At 48.0% G+C, this 19,475-nt stretch overlaps 1 protein-coding gene across 2 annotated transcripts in view; it reads right to left on the bottom strand.

Annotated features, from left to right (window-relative positions):
- The window catches only part of MED14 (mediator complex subunit 14), a 1,766,813-nt gene that overhangs the window by 34,810 nt on the left and 1,712,528 nt on the right, over positions 1-19,475 (bottom strand). For both annotated transcript variants that reach the window (XM_069636537.1, XM_069636538.1), the window contains one exon: positions 4,353-4,542. In XM_069636537.1, coding sequence (XP_069492638.1) covers positions 4,353-4,542 — 190 coding nt within the window. The remainder of the gene's footprint in view (positions 1-4,352; positions 4,543-19,475) is intronic.

The raw sequence follows: 19,475 nt of genomic DNA, 5'->3' as shown, positions 1-19,475 counted from the left end.
CACCGGGCAATGGAATGGATGCCCCACCACCTGATCACCCAACGGAACTCCTCGTTGAAAGGGATCTTGTCTGCGAAGCTTCAGGACACTTGTATCCAGCGGGCGTCCAGGAACTCCTGAAGAGGTTGCATCAGTAACCTGCGGAGCCGGATAAGGTAGATGCACAACGACATCATGCCCAGCAGCGATTTAATGGTCCGCAACATGGCGGCCTTCAGTGACAACAGCCATTGCACCTTACCTACTATGGCTGCTACCCTCTCCCCAGAGGGAGAGGCCAAGCAGGAGACCGTGTTGAGCCTGGCTCCCAGGAACGGTGTGTTCTGCAATGGTGTCAAGCAGGACTTTGGATAATTGACGGAGAACCCCAGATCCGTCAGCAGCTGGACGTTCCACTCTGTGTGTTCGACACCTACTTCCCTTGACTTGGCCCGGATGAGCCAGTCGAGGTACAGGTACACGTGTATCCCCTGTAAACGTAGATAGGCCGCCACTGGTGCCAGGCACTACGTAAACACCCTGGGTGCGGACGTCAGTCCGAAAGGGAGGGCCTTGAATTGGTAGCGTCTTTCTGCACTATGAAGCGCAGGAACTTTGCAATGCTTAATGTGAATGGGGACGTGGAAGTATGCATCCTCCAGATCCAGCAATGTCAAGAAGTCTCTTTCCTCCAGTTGGCCGAGCAGGTGCTGCAACATGACCATCCTGAATTTTTGGGACTTGAGGTACTTGTTGAGACGCCGCAGGTCTAGAATGTGCCTCCAGCCCACGTTCTTCTTTTTGACTAAAAAGTATCTGGAGTAGGCTCTGGAGCCGCCTTGGAACTAGCTCCATCACCCCTTTTCGTAGCATTGCCCGTACCTCCTGCAGGAGCTGAGGGATGTGCTGCTGCTTGCGGGTCATTGGAGGGATCCACTGACACTTTTGCTGAAACTTCATTCAGGGTACGTCCGTGGGCGAGAGCATCCAGCACCCATCGGTCGGTGGAGATCTTCTTTCACTCACTGGCAAATCCTGCCAGGCGGCCTCCAGCCGGGGTGCATGGGTGGTGGCCCAATGTTCTGGCCGGTTCAGTCCTGCTTCGGCGCCTGCGTTCCGCCTTGGGTGCGGCAACGGTGCTGGCCATTTCCACTAAAAGCCTTGGAATGGCTTCTATAGGCCTCCTGGGTCATGGACCAGGAGGGGTTGACGATACGACGAGGAACCTCCACCAAAACCCTTCGTCGATCTGCTGGACTTTCGGCCGGAGCGTGAATGGAATAGCGGTGCTGTTGTAGAGTGCCCAGGGCACAACCCGTCTCTGTATCACTCTTGATGGCCTGTAAGGACTTGTTGACTGTCTTCCCGAAGAGGTTGTCATCGAAGGGCATGTGCAGTACCCTCGTTTGGACCTCTTGGAGGAAATTGGTGGCCTTCAGCCAGCCTCGACGACGGAGGCAGGCACCGTTCCCCATCTATCAGAAACCTGTGTCTGCGATGTCCAGGGCCACTGTGATGGCATGGTCCGATGCCACTTCCCCTTCCTGGAGGGAGATCGCCTCCACCCGCTTGTCGTCGGGTAGGAACTCCAGAATCAGGGCTAGTTTGTACCATAGTTACCTGGCCAGGATCGCAAGTACGTTGGCTCCCTTGACAGTTTATGCTGCGGAATAGATGTCCCTTCACCCCATGGCGTCCAACTTCTTCCCCTCGCTGTCCGGAGGACGAAGATGAGGGGTTAGATGATCTCTTCCTCGCAGCCGCCAATACCACTGAGTCCGGTGATGGTTGCAAACGGAGGCACTTGGGTGCGAACTAAGGCACCCAGTACTTTTTCTCAAGCCTATCCCGCTTGGCTGGGGCCGTGGCTGAATTCTTCAACAGAGCCATGCCCTCCTCCCAAACATCGTCCAGTAGGGGCTCCGCCACAATGGTCTTCCTTTTCGCTTTGCGCCTCTGGTAGCGAAAACTGCCCTTTTTGGTCTCCTTGGGCGTCAGCTGGAAGAGCTCGGACGCTCTGGCGACCATGGCAGGAAACAACCTCACCTCATCTGGTGGGGAAGCCCTCGGCTGCAGTGATCTGCCTGCCGTGACGATGTCACTGTGGCGGTGTCCATCCCCATGTCCCCCACGGGGGAAGGCACGTGAAGCGGGTGTTAAGGTTGATGCAGCGGTGTTGGATGGCGCTTCCTCTTTTTTGCCAGAGGCTGATCCATGGCCACCATGGCTGGCGGCATCCTCTTCTGAATTTCCGACACTTGCGTGTGCAGGGTCGAAAGGATGTCAAGCAATACATCTCTCAGCGGAGTTGGAGCGGTAGGCCTACTAGGTCCCGCGCCACCAGCGGTCGCATTTCCACCGGCGTCCCCGTCAGCGTTTCCGCCGTCAGCGTTGTGCCCCACGTCCTCGTGGATCGTGTGTATGGACTCTTGGTCTTCCTCGTCCAAGGAAGAAACATCTGTGCCTTGGAGTAAGGCCTGCCCCGAGGCTTCCTCGCTCCCCCCTTTTTGCATTCTGAGTGGTCTGACTCAGGCTTAGCAATGGCCAGGGCTTTAAGTGGGCTGGGGCCTGCCTGGGCTGGGACCCGGCATGCTCCGAAATTTCATTTTGAGGCGGGGCCCTGCCGCGGCCCACTAATCTCCCCTGGCAGCCCCGGTCACTACACGAAAAGGCATTTTTTTCTACAGCCTGAAGCTCTTGCTCATGTGCGAGAGCTTCAGGCTTCAGAAAAAAATGCCTTTCAGCCATAATGGTGGCACCGCACCTGCGAGACATCCCTTTAATCAAGTGATGCACGTGGGCCGGCGCCACCATTATGGAGAAAACGTGAGGCCGCTGGAAGCAGAGGCCTTGCTTTCTAAATACTGGAGCTCCCACAAATTCGTGGGAGTTTCAGTCTTTAGGAAAAAGGACTCTGCTTCCAGTGGCCTCACCCTTTCAGCCTCACCCTTTCAGCCTTAATGGTGACGCTGCCCCTCCCCAGCTGGCGAGTGGCAGCACCATCATTAAGGCTGAATATGTGAGGCGCTGTCCCCTGCCAGGCAAGCCTATGCAAAATAAATGCAGAGATCAGCAGAGATAGGGGAGGGGGTGCTAATCTCTACAAAAGGCTGCCTGACAGAGGTGTCAGTAGCCCATTGAGCCGGGGCTCGTAAAGAGGTCGTTGCCTAACGGGCCATCAAGCCCCCCGCTGTTAGGCCACGCCCCCTCGATGAGCCCCGGCTCGAGTTGTAGTGCTACTTAAGGCACTGGCAATGGCATAGTCTTTTCCGGTGCCCTCTCCACCACCCTGGCCAAGGCCTCCCGCCTCGGGGGTAGGGATAATCTGGGTGCAGTTGGGGCTACCTTCAGCCAAGGGGGTCAGCCCCTTTGACCTTCATGAGAGTGGCCGCCACCATCTGTATTGTCGATGATGATTTTTCCTGTGCTGACTTGCCCTTCTTCGGCAGGTTGCCTTCTACCGCAAATTAGCCGGGTTGGCCTATTTCTTCTTTGAGGAGGAGCTGGAGCGATGGCTGGAGATGGAAGCAGATGGTGAGGTTGATCGCAAAGGACTTACAAGTCTACTCCTTGGACCGGCCGGTCCTGGGTTAGACATGCCCCTGCCTGGGGCATGGGGCAGAGGCCCAGGTGCTGAATCACACCGCCAATCTACTGTGACGATCCTTCATGGTTCTCTTGGTGAACCTGAGGCAGACACATTTGACTGAACCTGAGGCAGTCGCAATCTCATTCCCTGTGATCCAGATGGAGACAGTAGAGGCAGTTAAGAGGCAAGCAGCTGAAGCAGATCTTGAAAAGGGAGCTTCCCTCTTTCTTCTTTTCCGACATGGTCCGGAGTGCGGAGTAGGCCGATGGCCTTTTGGAAACTCTGATGATACTCTACGATCCTTGCCCTTGAGGGGTGCCAAAATTCACAGAGAAACTGATCCCCGCTTGTCGGCAGATAGAAAGAGCACACAGGCTCTGTTTGACAAAAATAGGACTTTTTCTCAGAAAAGCACAAAAGAAACCGAGAATAGCTAACAGCGCAAAACTCGAGGACACCCAACACTTAAACGTGCGGTAAAAATCATGAAGATGGCTGCCAGAGGAGGGGCTTAGGGAGAGGGCAGTCACTGGCTGGGGGCAGTATGACCCAGAGTACATTGATTGGTTTAGAGGAGAAATACAGTTTTTAAGTGAAACAGTTTTTTCTTCTACCGAGGATTCCTGGCCTGACGACGGGGAATATTCATGAGCATGTGAATCCATGCCAGACCCCATGCTGGAGAACTAAAGCCAGAGCTACATTTGGTTGGTTTGCCATCACCATACAACAGTGTTAATATACTTTATGAAGCTCAGTCTCCTACCCCATAAATCAAACGTACCTGGTCTTGGTGAGTTCATCTCCGCAAACCTTTTCAGGATGTTGCTGACCATCATGGGAGCTGCCCCTGAAGAATTCTGCTGTCGAGGAATGTCTGCTTGTTGTGTTGTTCCTGAGGCCATGTCATAGATGATGGGAACAATTATGCTTATGGCCTCCTGGGGGACGGATGACTTTTGAGTGAGCTGAAGCTGTTAACAGTTTGTGAAGAGAAAGAAAAAGGCAGAGCATTTATCCAACAATTTTTAGAATTCATGCAAGGTATTATTTTTGATGTGTGTTATTCTATGTACACATTTGGGCTATAATTGATTGCTTTTGTGTGAGAGGTATTTCATTGAGACTTGCACAGAGAAATGTGCGGGAAAGTTTTGAATGGGTAAATCTGAACAATCCAAAAATACAAACAAAGGCATGCTTTCAATATGGTCTCCATTCTCAGCACCTCTAGTTTGGCAAAAAATAAGAAAGGCTTGGGATAAAGAAAAAAGGATAACAAGTGGAGAGTTGAAGTGAAAAGGTGAGCGTGCCAATGGAGACAACCACACCAATTCATCATAATCTAGGATAAAGTGCATTAAAGACCCTGGAAGTTACTCCATACAATTCAAAGATTTTTCTTCCATGTGAATAAAAACCTCCTGAAAGTAGGCGGAATATTCTATCAATGGCTCAATATGCTTTTTTATTCGGCATGTTTCAGTTATTGGCAGTGATCTGAAGCACTGGATCATATCAGATTTTGAGTCAAACAGCAAAAAAGCAAAAGAGATCGAAATGAATAAAGCACTCATGCACTTCACAGTGTTGCGATCATCTGCATGAGCACATTAGAGAGACAAATTAACTGTGCAGTTGTGCACAGTTTAAAATGTTGTCTGTGGAAAATATGAATTTATCTTTTCATTCAGAGGAAAGGCATATTAGTTTTCAAAAATCGATTAGCAGAGTTTGCTAATTAAAATGGTCTTAATTAGTAAACAAACCCATTTGATCAGCAATGTTGTACTAATATTCTTAATGTCACCATAAGTTATTCATACCGAAGACGTGAAATGAGCAACAATACAGTCGTTTTTTGTATCGCTGAAGTAAGACATTAGTGAGAGTCAGGCCTTGCAAATTCGTTAAAATTCCACTAGACCTGCAGGTCGAGTAACTTAAGTTTACCTACTCGACCCATGGTAATGGATGACAACAAATTTAAATGCGTTTCCTGTAAAATGGTGCATGTCAACACAAACCCACTTTGTGTTTTGCACACAGATTCCACACAGAGGCCAGCAATACATAGTGAAACTTGTATTTGACATTTACTGCAGACAAAGTAAATGTTGAATAAAAGTTTAAAACATCCCCTGCAAATGGTACTCGCCATTCATTAAATGTACTCGACTATGGGACTGAACGAAAATACTTTGCAAGCCCTGTAAAAGGTTAGCTGCATCAATGGACACAAATAGATAAATACGATATAGGGCTCTGAAAACAGTCTGGCCAGTTCTCTCCTGCAGGTACCAATATATAATGCAGTCATAATCAGAGAGCAAAGCAAGCTCTGGAGGCTAGCTGCAGTGTATGGTAGTGCAGTAGATCTGTAGATGTACAGACTGTGTGGAACTACTGATCACTACTTTGTGTAAACATCTAGATAGCTTTGTGTATTCATTATGTAAGAGGAAAGAAAGACTAAGCAGAATAGGTGGCGTACCAGGCAGAGAACTGGGCAAACTACGTGGGATACTGTAGTTTACTGCCATCTCGCTTTCAGGGTAGCTGGTATAAAGCAACAGGGTGATAAGATAGAATGTTAAGGAATACAGTATCAGGTCGTGGCTTGAGCACCAGTTGCACAGATGTATGCAACCAGCAGTTTACAGAACTAGGTTTGCCATTGAAAGAATTTGCCCGTGTGATCATGTACACATTTTCAAAAGTGTTCACTCGTCAATGTGATGCATCTTCCACAACAAAATGAAATATAGTTGACACTATGCGCTTTATATACACTAATCTAAACTTTACTGTAAAGCATGCAGTGTTTTATAGTAGCAATACTGTATTATGCATTATGTAACAAATGAAATATTTAGGAACGGAATTGCATAACTGTCTTAAAACAAATAAAGTTAATGCATACCTGTCTTTTCCAGACAGGATATAGTTTGCTTAATAAAAGTATCATCTTGATTATTGATGGTTTGCAATTATTTCAACAAGGAAACCAATTATTGCCAGGCACACCTACACAGGTCTTTGGCACTAAAGAGTGGAGGAGAGGATTACTGCTGCACTCTCTCACCACTAGCTACTTTGAACTTGCAGTGAACAGAGAAAAGAGAGTGGACTCAGACCTGAAGGCGAGAGAGGAATGAAGGGCGACTGGTGCTTTCAATGAATATAGTAAATTAAATAGCTAGCTTTGCTACACAGGTGGCATTTAATTAGCAAAACTACAGAACTGCATAGCAAATCGCTATGTCACACTTCTTATTTCATGCCTTGAGAGGGCATCATAAGTGTGGAGGAAAGGATTGAGAACTGGAAAGTGTATGTACTCACCTAGCATATTAACACTGTATATGGTTGTGCACGCACTGCAAACTGCCATGTTCAAACCACTGCTTCTAGCATGTGTGAGGCGAGGTGGTAGATTGTACTGCGCATGTCTTTGCCACGAAGGCCCTTTGCTGGCATGTAGGAATGCAGACCTTCACAGTTCTCGCTTTTGGCAAATGCAAGCATGTTTTATGTTCTCACTTTCTTATGAAAAGCGGTATTAGTAGGCGCAAGTCATATTGCAAGTGCTCTCACCTGCCTCAGAGTGTGTATTAATCTTTAAGGAGTCCATTCACCTTGACTAAATGTATTACACTATGCTGACCTCCCTGAGAACACGAACTAGCACGGCAGAGAGCAGCTGGCATCAAAGGTTTGTATATGAGGGTTTGCTCTCTGTCAGCAAAAATGTTTCAAGGTGAAACCTTGCCCAGTTGGGACCACACCTTCAATTGAAACGCATGTGTGCTTTTGGGTATAAGAGCGAGATGCAGAGAGGGAGGGAGGGAGGTTCACTTGTGTAAGGCCTGGAGGTCGGGGGTCTGTACTTCCTCTCTCTATATGGTAGAGGAACGGCGCAGAGGACCCCAGCCAAGATTCTCTATTATTGGTAACTTAGTCGAGCAATCAAGGCCTAGCTTCTCAGGAGGTGATGCAGGCTGGTTCTTAAGTACAGTGTAATCCCCAAGCACCCACAAAGGAATGCCCACACAATGTATTAGTTAAAACACAGTCTTTATATAATTAAGGTTCAAGGTTATATACACAATCGCAATAACTAACTTTGTGCTCAGTTAATCTACAATGGCAAATATATACAGTTCTAAGTGGTACCACAATTATTAGATTTCATTAAAGTGCATCAACTGTACTCTGGTTAAATGTCACACAAACCACTTAATAAAGGTAACCAACAATAGACATAGGAGGAAAGCAGTTGGTTAGAACAATTGGCAGAATACTGGCCCATACCACTAAAACACAGTTCTGTGTAGAGACCCCCTAACCCCCCACCTGGGCAACCTGTAAAATAAAGATATGCTACAAGCCCAGTCCATATATTGCTCTGTAAGTCTTATTTCCTTCTATAATGTTTCTACCACTCCAATGTAACTGGAATAGCAGAGTTCGAAGAAGAGTCGTCGACGGATCCTTCTTGAGCGGCTCCCTTTAAAACAGGAGCCACAGATCGTCGAGATCCCTCGAAGGAAGTGACCTCGGCGTCAAGGCAGCAGCTTCAGTCCCAGCGGTGCTCGTCGTCGACGATTCGAAGACGTCCTGCAAGGAAGAGGCGTGCGGGGCACTTCGATGTCGATAGCTCAGGACTGCAAAGAGTTTGTGAAGAACTGTGGCCCATCAAGGGCGTTGAGTCGTCCGGCGTCTCTACGGTCGTTGGGTGGCGGGAAACCCACCGGCGGATGCTCCTCGACGTGTCGACGGCCTGACCTTCTCTGGCGGGATAAGGCGGGCAGTAGTGTGGATGAGCGCGTCCGTGAATCAAAAGTCTTAGGCAAAGGAGCGCGTGGCTCTTGTCATCGATGGCACGGCGTCAAGCGGTCCCCTCTTCTGGGCAACACGGCTTCGACAGGCCGCCAGCGGTTATGCAAACCTGCGAACCCTGGTCGACGACGGTGGACGGAATGTCCGGTGCTCATCTTCGTTCTCCTCGGCAGTCCCTGTCTCCGGTCGCCAGCCTGTCGAGGGTCTGACTTCCAGGGCGCTTCGGCGAAGGTTAGCGGTGCTCGATGGTCCCTCGGAGCACGGGAAGAGGGCGTCTAACCAGGCCCTCTCTTGGATCAGTCTCGACGGCTTTTGGCAAAGGGAGACAGCAGTCAACCTTCTTCTTCAGGCTCGCGTTCGAGATTCACCTTCAGTTTCAATGTTAGTTTCAACTTCAGCTTCTGAACGAATTCTAGCAGTGAGAGGCCCCCAGATATACTAGTTGATCTCTCATTCATTCTGCTGGGTAACACTCCGGCAACCAATCACTCAGAAGGGCATTCAGCAGTTAGTCAGCCAATCAGGCATACAGTGCATTCAGGCTATACTCCTCCCTCTCAGACACTCGCAACAAGGAATGTGTATTGGGACAAGTACCCAGCCATTCAACACTACACACTGCATTCATACCAGTTTCGGGCAGGGCTGACTCAGTCATTGTGTCAAATAGAAACCAGACATCCACAACACAAAGTCACACACTCCATTCACCCAGGTCCCACCCACAGGGTGTACCCACAACATACAGTCACTGGGCATGCTCCAGCCAGTCTGGCCTGGACGTCACAACAACACAATATATGGAACTTCCACCCAACATCCAGTCAGAGGGAAGGGACAGTCAGGGCTTCCCAGGACTTCGGGAAAACACAGTAACAGACAATAGAAAGCAAGTGGCCACAAGGGCCATCCTGTTTCCTATCAGGAATCAACTGATTCCAATGGCAGGGCCTGGGTATCCCAAAATGGAAGATACTCAGAGCACAGGTCAAATTCAGCATGGAGCTGCCACTAGCCCATACCATGCTCTCTGGGCCACACACAGGTGCCCAAAAACATACACTAGGGGCACAGGGTTGTACCCCTACCCATGGGTGCCAGAAGGGTATCCCATGGGTCTGTACACCAAACCAAAAACAGGAAGAGCTGCACTGCCAGAAGTCCCACATGGACTCCTGGGCAGAAAACAATACAGAACACAAATGAAAAAGGACTACAGGACAAGGACAGGGAGGCCCTGTCCCTCCAATGCATTTCCAGCATCCCAACTTGTGCCGCGGTTGGTTATGTTCTGCTACTGCTTTACTAATAAACTGTTCACCAATCTACCAGAATCGTGAGTGGTCATTTCTCCACCACAATTTGGTGCCTTAAGACGTCAGATTCCCACTTTTCGGTGGCCAGGTCCAAGGGCCGCCGGCCAGGCGCACGTCACAGTGACCCTGTCTCTGGGCCCTTGAGAGTCGATTTGGAGAACTTGTCATGATCTCTGCTTCCAAAAGATCAGGACTTGCCCGACTCCCTTGGAAGCAGACCCATAACCCCGGTTCCGAGTGCCAGCCAGTCCCAATTGGGACCTTTTGGACCCTGTCCTGGCGCCAGTGGCACCAGGCTCATAAAGATGCCCAGTCCCAGCGCTGGAAGCGCCGGGCTCATAATGCTTGGGTGGACTTACCTGCAGCAGACCATGCTGCTTACTTACCAGCCAGTTGAACCCCTGATCCTCTTCTGTTTGGGACTACTTTTCCTGTTGGGTGGGGCAGGAGCCACTCCCTAGGTTCAGAACACTGGAACTCTTCTGGAAAGCAGGAACTCTTTTCTTACCTAGGCGTGGCTGTGGAAGGAGTTACCTAAGCACTACAGGAGGCTATTTAAACCACACCCGATGGATGAATCTTGCTTTGCGTTATTCTGAATTCTCTGCAGCAGAACGCTCATCGTGTCTTCTGCTTCTGATCCTGGGCCTAAGGGAACAAAGGCTTACCATCCTGGAATCCAGTCTTCAGCAGCACCTGTAAAGACAAAGAAAGAACAGGTTAGCACTACGGTCTTCAGTGGCAGCGCATCTCTTACCTGGTCCATCGGCTGTCACCAACGCCTCGTGCTGCATTCCGGCATCTGAAAGACAAAAGCTTACCAGCTCTTCGCACGCTCCGGAGGCCTTCGTCGCTGCATCCCGCATCTGAAAGACAAAAGAAGGTGCGTTTAAAGACATTTGGCAACTTTATTACTCACGTGCCATTACTCCTTCCCACGCCGAATCCAGTGGGTATTCCAGCACCCTTCAGCTTCTCTAAAGCTCCGAACTTGTACCTGCAAGATAAAAGGGACAGTTTGTGCGCATCGTGAAGCAGGCTACAAGCGCTTACTTACGTGCTTCCAGGCGCTTCTATTCCTCACGCGGGTTCGATCCTCAACTCTCATCAGCCCGCCATCCGCCATCGCCGGAACCCTGCAAAACAAGAGATATCATTACAAAAGACTTTTAAGACATTTGAAGTGCCCAGAACTTACCGTTCGTGCAGTTAGCGACGGACAGCAGTCCTCTGAGGTCAAGAGGCCTGCACCCTTATCCAGTGAAGAAACTGGTTACGGCACCCTGCCCCGAGGCAGATGGAGAGCTCGGCGTTCACTTACCTAAGACATCTTACTCTTCGAGTCAATCATACAGTGCACAGAGGTCCAGCCCAAAGAGCCAACCGTGTGTTACACATCACCTTTGAAGATACGCCATTCACCCAGTCAAGACCGGCGCCTCTGCGGGAATCAGGTGAGCGTTACAGAACTGGCCAGAGTACCCGGTAACTCGAGGAGGGCAGACGGAGCAGGCACGGAAGCAAAAGCTGATCGAAAAATCGTGGGTTGGTGTACACAGGTAATTGAGTCAATGTATTGTGATGTCATGTATTGTGCTGTCTGAAACGGGTAGGGGTATATGTTTGCCTTTGAAATCTGAAAACCAAAACTGAAACCTGAAGTCTGCAATCTGTTGGGATTGTCCAAGAATATAGGCAGTAAAGTACCCTAATAGAACTGGTTAACTGAACTAGGGAAAAATAAAAGCAGCTGGCCACCGCAGTTTAAAAGCATCGCATTCATGCTCCCTACTGATTTAAGAGAACATGAGACCACTGCACTGGTCAGAGTAGTGTAGGACCAACTTGGGCAAATCTGTTCTGTATGAGTGCAAAGAAAATATTTTGCATGAGAACTCTATGATTGTCCTGTCTTAACCCACACCTTGTTACTTGAAACCCTAAATTTGCAAATCAGTTGCAACCCTGCTTTATATTTCACACTCAATCCTAGCATGGGAGCTGTAATAGGCTTTGTTTCTACCAATTAAGTGTCTTGTCTTTGACTCTTACCTACCCATGTCTCTGAAAAGCTGAATACAACTCTGCATTGTGGGTAGCGTAATTGGGGATATAGGCTGTGAACCAGCCGTCATCTGAATCTGACCAACACCTGGTTGAGAATGGGTTTAGGGCAATCTAGACAAGAGCCACTTCCTCCTAAAGGAAATCCAGTACACTTCATGTTTACTCACTACTCGCCAAAAGCATGCAAGTACCTAGAACAATCGCACGAATATACACAGAGCGAATCACCTAAGCATGTCCTCCAGGAAGGCACATTTGATTTAGACAGGATAACAAATTTACGTAAGGTATTTTAGAAGAAAGGAACACGTGTATACCAACGTCAATGGGATAGTTACCTCGACTGGTATGGCAAAGCCACTAAGAGACAGACTGAATCTAAGATCCAGGCACTGTAAGACTCTCAAAAAAGGATCCAGGAGCAAGTAAAATCCATGAAAACCGAGTACCCTAACCTGCAAGTACCGGCCCACAAAGCCGGATACAAATGATTTTATCCCGTTCTTCAAAAGCTCTGGAGATATTTTGGACATTTAAAACCCTGCCATCTTCGAACAGGCTGGCTCCCTTACTCCCGGACATCAAACACCCGGATCAAACCGGATTCATCCCCGGCCGTCGCACTCACGACAATATACAAAAAAGACTCTGCAAAAAAGAAATAATTTGCACTAAGAAGGAAGCCTATAATATAAGAATAAGCAATGCCAGCTCCAGTACCAAAGAACTATTCAACATCCTGAAGGAGCTAGAAAACCCCAATCCACTTACGGACTCGTCCGTAAAGGGCCAACTCTGGTGCACTAGTATCCAAGATGCCCTCGCGTACAAAATCACTGGCCTACAAACAAACATTGCAAATAAAAAGATCACAACTTTCTAATAGACCCACCCCTAGCCCCCCTATCCCCAGCCCACCTACCACCCCAAACACTAACTATGGATTTACCTTCAAAAAAGTAACCGTACTACAAGTGCAAAAAATCATAACCTCCCTCAAACCGTCAAATTGCAAAGGGGACAGTTGCCCTGCACAGATTATAAAAGATGCAGCTGGAGAACTCGCCCTCTTCATTTCGAAGCTCATAAATGCGTCTTTCTCCACCAACTTGGTTCCCAATAATCTAAAACAGTCATGGGTCCTCCCGCTACTAAAAAAACAGACCTTGGACCCAGCCACCCCTACTAACTACAGGCCCATCACAACCGTTCCCTTCCTACTAAAAATCCTTGAGAGTTGTTTATTTGCAAATTCAACACTACCTAGAATCCAACCAACTACTTGGATTGCATCAGGCTGGCTTCAGGCCTCAACATGGAACAGAAACTGCCCTTGTTGATCTTAAGAGCCAGATTGATGAAATCAAAGATAAGGGCAAGGCTGCCATACTACTCCTCTTAGATCTCTCAGCAGCCTTCGACCTGGTTGACCATAAGATACTCTGCAATCATCTATCCTCTGCCGCCCACTTTTCCCCTTCTGCTGTCTCATGGATACAATCCTTCCTGGCCAATAGAACCATGAGAGTCTTCTCTCCGGTGGCAGCAGCAGACCCCAGCCCCATTACTTGCGGTGTTCCACAAGGCTCTTGTGTTTCGCCGACCCTATACAATATCTTTACAAAGCCCCTCTTTGATAAACTGGACCGTCTGGGTGTCACCTACACAAACTACGCAGAGGACACCCAGATACTCCTCACCATTCCGGGCAATTACAATACTGATGTAGCCAGGATCAATGAAATCTTCTCCGTCATTCAGGCATGGATGGCCACACCTTTGCCTGAATGACGAGAAGACTGAACTGCTCATTGTTGGTTCACCTAACAACTTACAAAAATTAAGTCCCAACTACTCCAACATCATAATTGATGGCAATACAATCCCGGTTGCCAAACATGTGAAAACACTTGGCTTCTATCTCGATGCCAATACTAACCTCACTAAACAAGTCAACTCGATTGCATCAGCCACGGCCCATATAGGAAAACTGATCAGAGCCTGTAGACCATTTCTTTCCTCCAACAGCTGCCTCACGCTAGCTAGAGCTCTCATACAATCTAAGTTAGACTACTGTAACAGCCTCTACTTAGGTGCCAACCAAGCAATAATTAGCAAACTCCAAGTCCTTCAAAATAACGTGTTACGGGCAGCACTAAACATTCCCAGGCGTGAGCACATCTCTGCCACTAGAACTACATGCAAATGGCTCACCTTCCAACACAAAATTGATCTACAAACCCTCTGCCTTACTTACAAAGCTCTTAACCATCTAGCCCCCCCCCACCTTACTAACAAATTCACTATGAAATCGTCCATCAGAACTACGAGATCTTCCAATACCTTATGCCTTACAGTACCTAGATTTACTTCCAAAAGAGTCGGAGGCTCGAGCTTCAATGTCCTCGCCTCCCAACTTTGGAACACCCTACCACTAAATATCAAGTCTTCCAAATCCTTCCAGTCGTTCAGGAAACTTGCCATTGGGTGGCTTCTGACAAATAGTCAACCTTTAAGTTAGACTCAGTTTAAACTGCATGTATTGTACATCTCATTTTGCCATTAGTGGTTGCTATTACCTCTACTGTCTGTATATTCTGTATATATCTGTTGCTCTTATACCACTGCTTATTACCATGTACTGTGCCTTGCAATTTGTACCAAGCGCCCTTTTACTCCAGGGTCCAGAGCGCTATAGAAATATAATAAACAAACATACAAACAATATAAGAAGAACCATTAACGTTATCGAATCAGCCAGCAGGAAGGGTCAGGATGTCAAAAACTGATATAATATTGATTCGTCCTCATTGTTTATGTTGGCCTATGCCCAGTCGCTTTGCGAGGAAATCCGCATCGCAAGGTCGTGACCTTAAGTTAATCAAGGCTTCATTTTAGGTTAAAGCTGCCATTTTGGTTCATCGTGCAAAGTCACCCTGTGGCCTAAAATGGCCGACCTGTGTTCTCTTGTTCTTACTTTAACCTCTTCAACCTCTGTAGGCGAGTTAATGTCCAACCTGCCTGCAGGCTACATGTTAGGGTCATGTAGACCTTGTCCTTTGTTAACCTCGGGATCAGGGGATTATTTGAATCGACGATGTTAACCTACAAGTATACAAGAACGATAATGTTATTTAAAACATCATACGCGAAACATCTGTTTGACCTGCATTGAAGCGAATGTGTAAAGAGTGTAAAATTAAACCCAGAGAATAATAGTATTTGTTAGTAAATGTATTAGGAAGTAAACCACATGCACAAGATATGTAAATTAGGAATTAACCTGGCGCGAACCCTAGCCCAGTACATGATTAACTCGTAAGAGGCTGGACATTGTTCCGAAGAAACTGTATAAATATGCTGATGTCCAGCTAGCAATTCCTGTTCACTGTTCACATTAAACCTGCTGGTGTTCTCTGTGGTGTACTGACGGCCAAATAGCTATTTGTGTACTTTGTTTTGTAAACTGTTCAGTGTTGCAATAAAGATTCTGGGAATCTTTACAAGCATGTGTTGGTGTATTTCTCTTTGCATAGTGTAAAAGCCTTAATATTGTATTTTCTGATTCCACAAGAAGTTGATGGTGCTCTCGCTCGATGCTCATAAAGCTTTTGACATGCTGGACTGGGGCTATATACAAAAAACATTAAGGCACAATGGCTTCTGCCCCAATTTCATAAAATGGACACTAGCTAACTACCAGCATCCATCCACCAGGCTGAGAATTAACGGAACCAAATCTGACACAATTCACATTTCTCAGAGGCACAAGGCAAGGATGTCCCCTCTCCCCACTGATCTTTGCCCTCTCCATGGAGCCGTTCGTAAGCGGAGTACGGCAAAACGCAGCAATCCAAGGCCTGGCAATCAAAGCCCAAATATACAAAGCCGCCTTATATGCCGACAATGTCCTCTTAACCTTAACCAAGCCTAGGGAATCTATGAAAGCTCTGTGGACGGAACTGAAAGAATTTGGGGAAGCATCGGGGTTCAAGGTCAACCTTTCTAAGTCATCGGCGCTGGGCATCAACCTAACTCGATCTCGGACCACGGACTTGGAAAACGAATATCTCATACCCTGGGCGAAAAAGTACCCATCATACTTAGGGGTCCAGCTGCCAAGCATACCCAACGGACTATACAAAGCTAACTTTCCTCCGCTGTTTAAAGAACTCAAGAGCGATCTACTACGCTGGCAGAAACAGGAGATCTCCTGGTTCGGAAGAATTACGGCTCTGAAAATGAACCTCATTCCAAGATTACTTTACCACTGCTCAGCCCTACCAACTGCTATCTCGAAGCAAGCTACACAGCAACTACAAAGGAGCATCATGAGGTACATCTGGGAAGGAAAACAGCCACATATCCCAAGGAAACTCATGCTACGGGGACGGGCGGTGGGAGGATTGGGAGCACCTGACGTTGCCAGATATATCCTGGCTGCCCAGCTCTCACATGCATTCGCCTGGCCACCTGCCACACCGAAACCCCGTTGGCTGGAGCTGGAGGAGGCCTAGAGTCCAGTCCCGATAAACGCACTACCACATATGAAACGCTCCATCGACCGTGCAGGCAGGGGGACTCTCTCGGCAACCGAAAACACGGTGGCGAACTGGAAGAAGGCGGCACGGCTATGGAGAGTCCGCAGCACAACAGGCCCACTCAACCCGATCTGGATGAATCCGGAATTTTCGCCAGGCATCAACCCCAGGGACTTCTCGAGGTGGAGGGAAGGAGGACTGGAGAAAGTGCAAGACTTTTTCGAGGAGCAAAATCCTCTGGACTTCGAGGCCTGCAAGGTGAAATTCAAGGTTCCTGAAAACGAGAGGTTCAGATACACCCAACTTCAGCATTGGCTCTCAAACAGGAGCATGAAAAACCTTGGAAGCAGCGACCTTACAGCCCTGGAGCAGACCCTCACATCGCCTCCCCCTAAGGGCAAGATTTCTACCCTCTACAAGATCCTAGACAGAACTGACCCGACCCACAAGGAACCATATATGCTCAAATGGGAGAGAGATATTGGGAGACCCATCGAGCTGGAGGAATGGGTCCAGATCTGGACAAGAGCAAATAGTAGCTCGAAATGTGTGTCCAATAAGGAGGGGGTATTCAAGGTATGCTACAGGTGGTACAGAACCCCAGAATCTCTCAATAAATGCAACCCGTCGATCCCACCGTCGTGCTGGAGAGGTTGCCCAGACAAAGGCACACTATACCATCAGCTCTGGACATGCCCCAAGGCGACTCAATTTTGGAAAGCAGTGCTAGATCAAATCAACAAGATCACAGGCTTATCAATCCCATGGGACCCAGGTATCGTACTGCTCGGAGCAAGCAGCGAGGGCCAATTCCCGCGATCAGGCCACAGAGCAGAACTTTGCTCCCACCTGCTGACTGCTGCCAAGATCTCAGTGGCAAGGCTTTGGAAAAACCCAGAGGGCCCGTCGGTCCAAATGTGGTCGACTAAATGTTGGGACATAATAGCGGGGGAAACAATCACTGCCCTCAGGTTCGGGAACACAGACAAATTCTTCCATACTTGGTCTCCCTTCCTTGACTAAGCACAGACATATCCAGGCCTGGCCCGACAACCTCCCTCTCTACGTTGGATGGACAAATATGACTGAAATAGAAGACAGAAGAGTTGCCTGGGATACCCACCTGGGAAGTTCAACTCCTGCTAGCAAAATCAGAGTCGAAATAGCGAAGGCCTTGAACTGAGTGGTGCCTTCTCCCCTCACCCAGCAGGATCCTGACGCATTATCAACCTTCAGGAGTTCCTTATCCGACGCAGGGCCTCGAGGGGCTCACCCCCACCAAACTATGGCCCCCCCACGTAGTTATACCTTCCGCGCTGACCTACAGTTATTGTTTATGCTTTGTTTGTTTCTTTGACTTGTATTCTCAAGCGAGACAGTGCCGATTGAAGCACCTTCATTTTACATGCCATAATGTATAACTTGCTTTTTTAAAACCAATAAAAACATGTTTGAAAAAAAAGAAAAAACCCTGCCATCTTAAATGTCATGCCTGGTCAACGACCAGCTAGCCCAGATTCCACTAAACAACCAACTTATCACTAGTCCATTCCAATAAACCCGATGACTATCCGGTTTACTCCTGAAATATGAGCTCAGATTTCTTAACTGTTTTCACCGGCCTCAAGCACATTCCAAGGATTCTCGAACCTGACAGCCAATACCAGTACTGGCCGCCCAGACAGCTCTCGGGAGGAGGCGATACCCTAGTCACAATACATGCCCCATGGAGCACCACTGATTTGTTTAATAGGGTTCAGAGATTCCCAAAGATACGAGAAGATCCTGTTATGTTCCACGAGGAAGTTCAGGTCACCATTGACTTATCACCCTAAATTTGTTGACTTGAATCAGTTGTTACGAGCAGTACTGCCAACAGACAAATTTGCTTTGCTTAAGGGGCACGCAAATTGGCCAGCAAATTGGCAAGCTGAAGAACCGGCTAGCGATAGGAACTTGAAAACATTCACTGATAGACTGATGCAAACAATTCTCAGAATTTTCCCTCGAAAGACGGATTGGGCTAAGATCAACACATGTAAACAAGACAAGGGAGAAAACCCGGAGGAATATCTTGAATGCTTAAAACAGTGCTTCGAATAGCATTCTGGGATTGTTGATGCTGCTTACAGCTCCTCAAGCCGTGGTGGCTCAGTTTGTTATGGGGTTATAACCAAAGCTATCTGAGGGAATTGAGGCAGTAAATGAGGCGAAGGGAAGGAAAGGGGTTGGTAGAGGTTTTATTAGCCGCACAGGACTTGCATTAGAAGGCCGAGTGATGAAAGGAAACCAGTGAAGCGAAGCTAATAGCGTTACAGATACAGGGTTCACAACCTCCCCAGTGAAGGGGAAGGTTCCGCCCTGCTCTGGGAGGGTGAGAACAACTGACGAGGGAGAGGAACACCTCAGTCATTACAGTCAAGACACACTCCTAAAATGTATTACTAAAACACATACAGTGACCAATGCAACTACTGTAAAGAGTGTGGGCAGTGGAAAGCTGAATGCCCAAATCGCCCTCAGAATGACGGTTGAGGACGACAGCCAACCGCACCAAGTGGGATGGCAAGGTTCCTGCCTCCACTGCCACTACTTATGACCGATGTTTAGGATTGCTAAGGGGTCTCTGAGCTTGCTGCACCACTTTAATCAATTGATCTTGCTGCCCCATATGTTGATTGTATTGTTGCTGATCAAAAGGTTTCATGTTTGGTTGATAAAGGGGCATCAAGCTCCACACTTAAAGCTTCAGAGTTTCCCATGACACAGCACTATTTGCTGTTCCCCTGATGGTGTATATCTGGATATCCCTGCTCATAGGGAGCACGAGGTGCTGGCAGTGTTACAGAAGTCACCCATTCGAACCCTGGGTAAACTGAGCGGACACCGCCTGTCTGCGGCAGGGGTTGTTGGACCAGGTCCCAGTTAATTTATTGTCAACCCATGCAAACGATACTGGGTATATGGTTAATGGTGAGCCAGTTAAAATCACTTGGAATCCTGCCAGGCCATTGTCATGTTTTCCTCAGTATCCTATTTCCCCACGACAGGCTGAAGAAAGCATCAGCCATGTGATAGTATCCCTTACCATCTTTTCCAGTGCTATCCAATTCAGTTATCATTTTGTCACGCATTCCCTAC

Source organism: Ambystoma mexicanum, chromosome 7p (genome assembly GCF_040938575.1).
Source record: "Ambystoma mexicanum isolate Mex_15411 chromosome 7p, UKY_AmexF1_1, whole genome shotgun sequence".
Classification (NCBI taxonomy): domain Eukaryota; kingdom Metazoa; phylum Chordata; class Amphibia; order Caudata; family Ambystomatidae; genus Ambystoma; species Ambystoma mexicanum.
The sequence above is the reverse complement of the archived record's forward strand: the minus strand, read 5'-3'. Positions and strand labels throughout refer to the sequence as shown.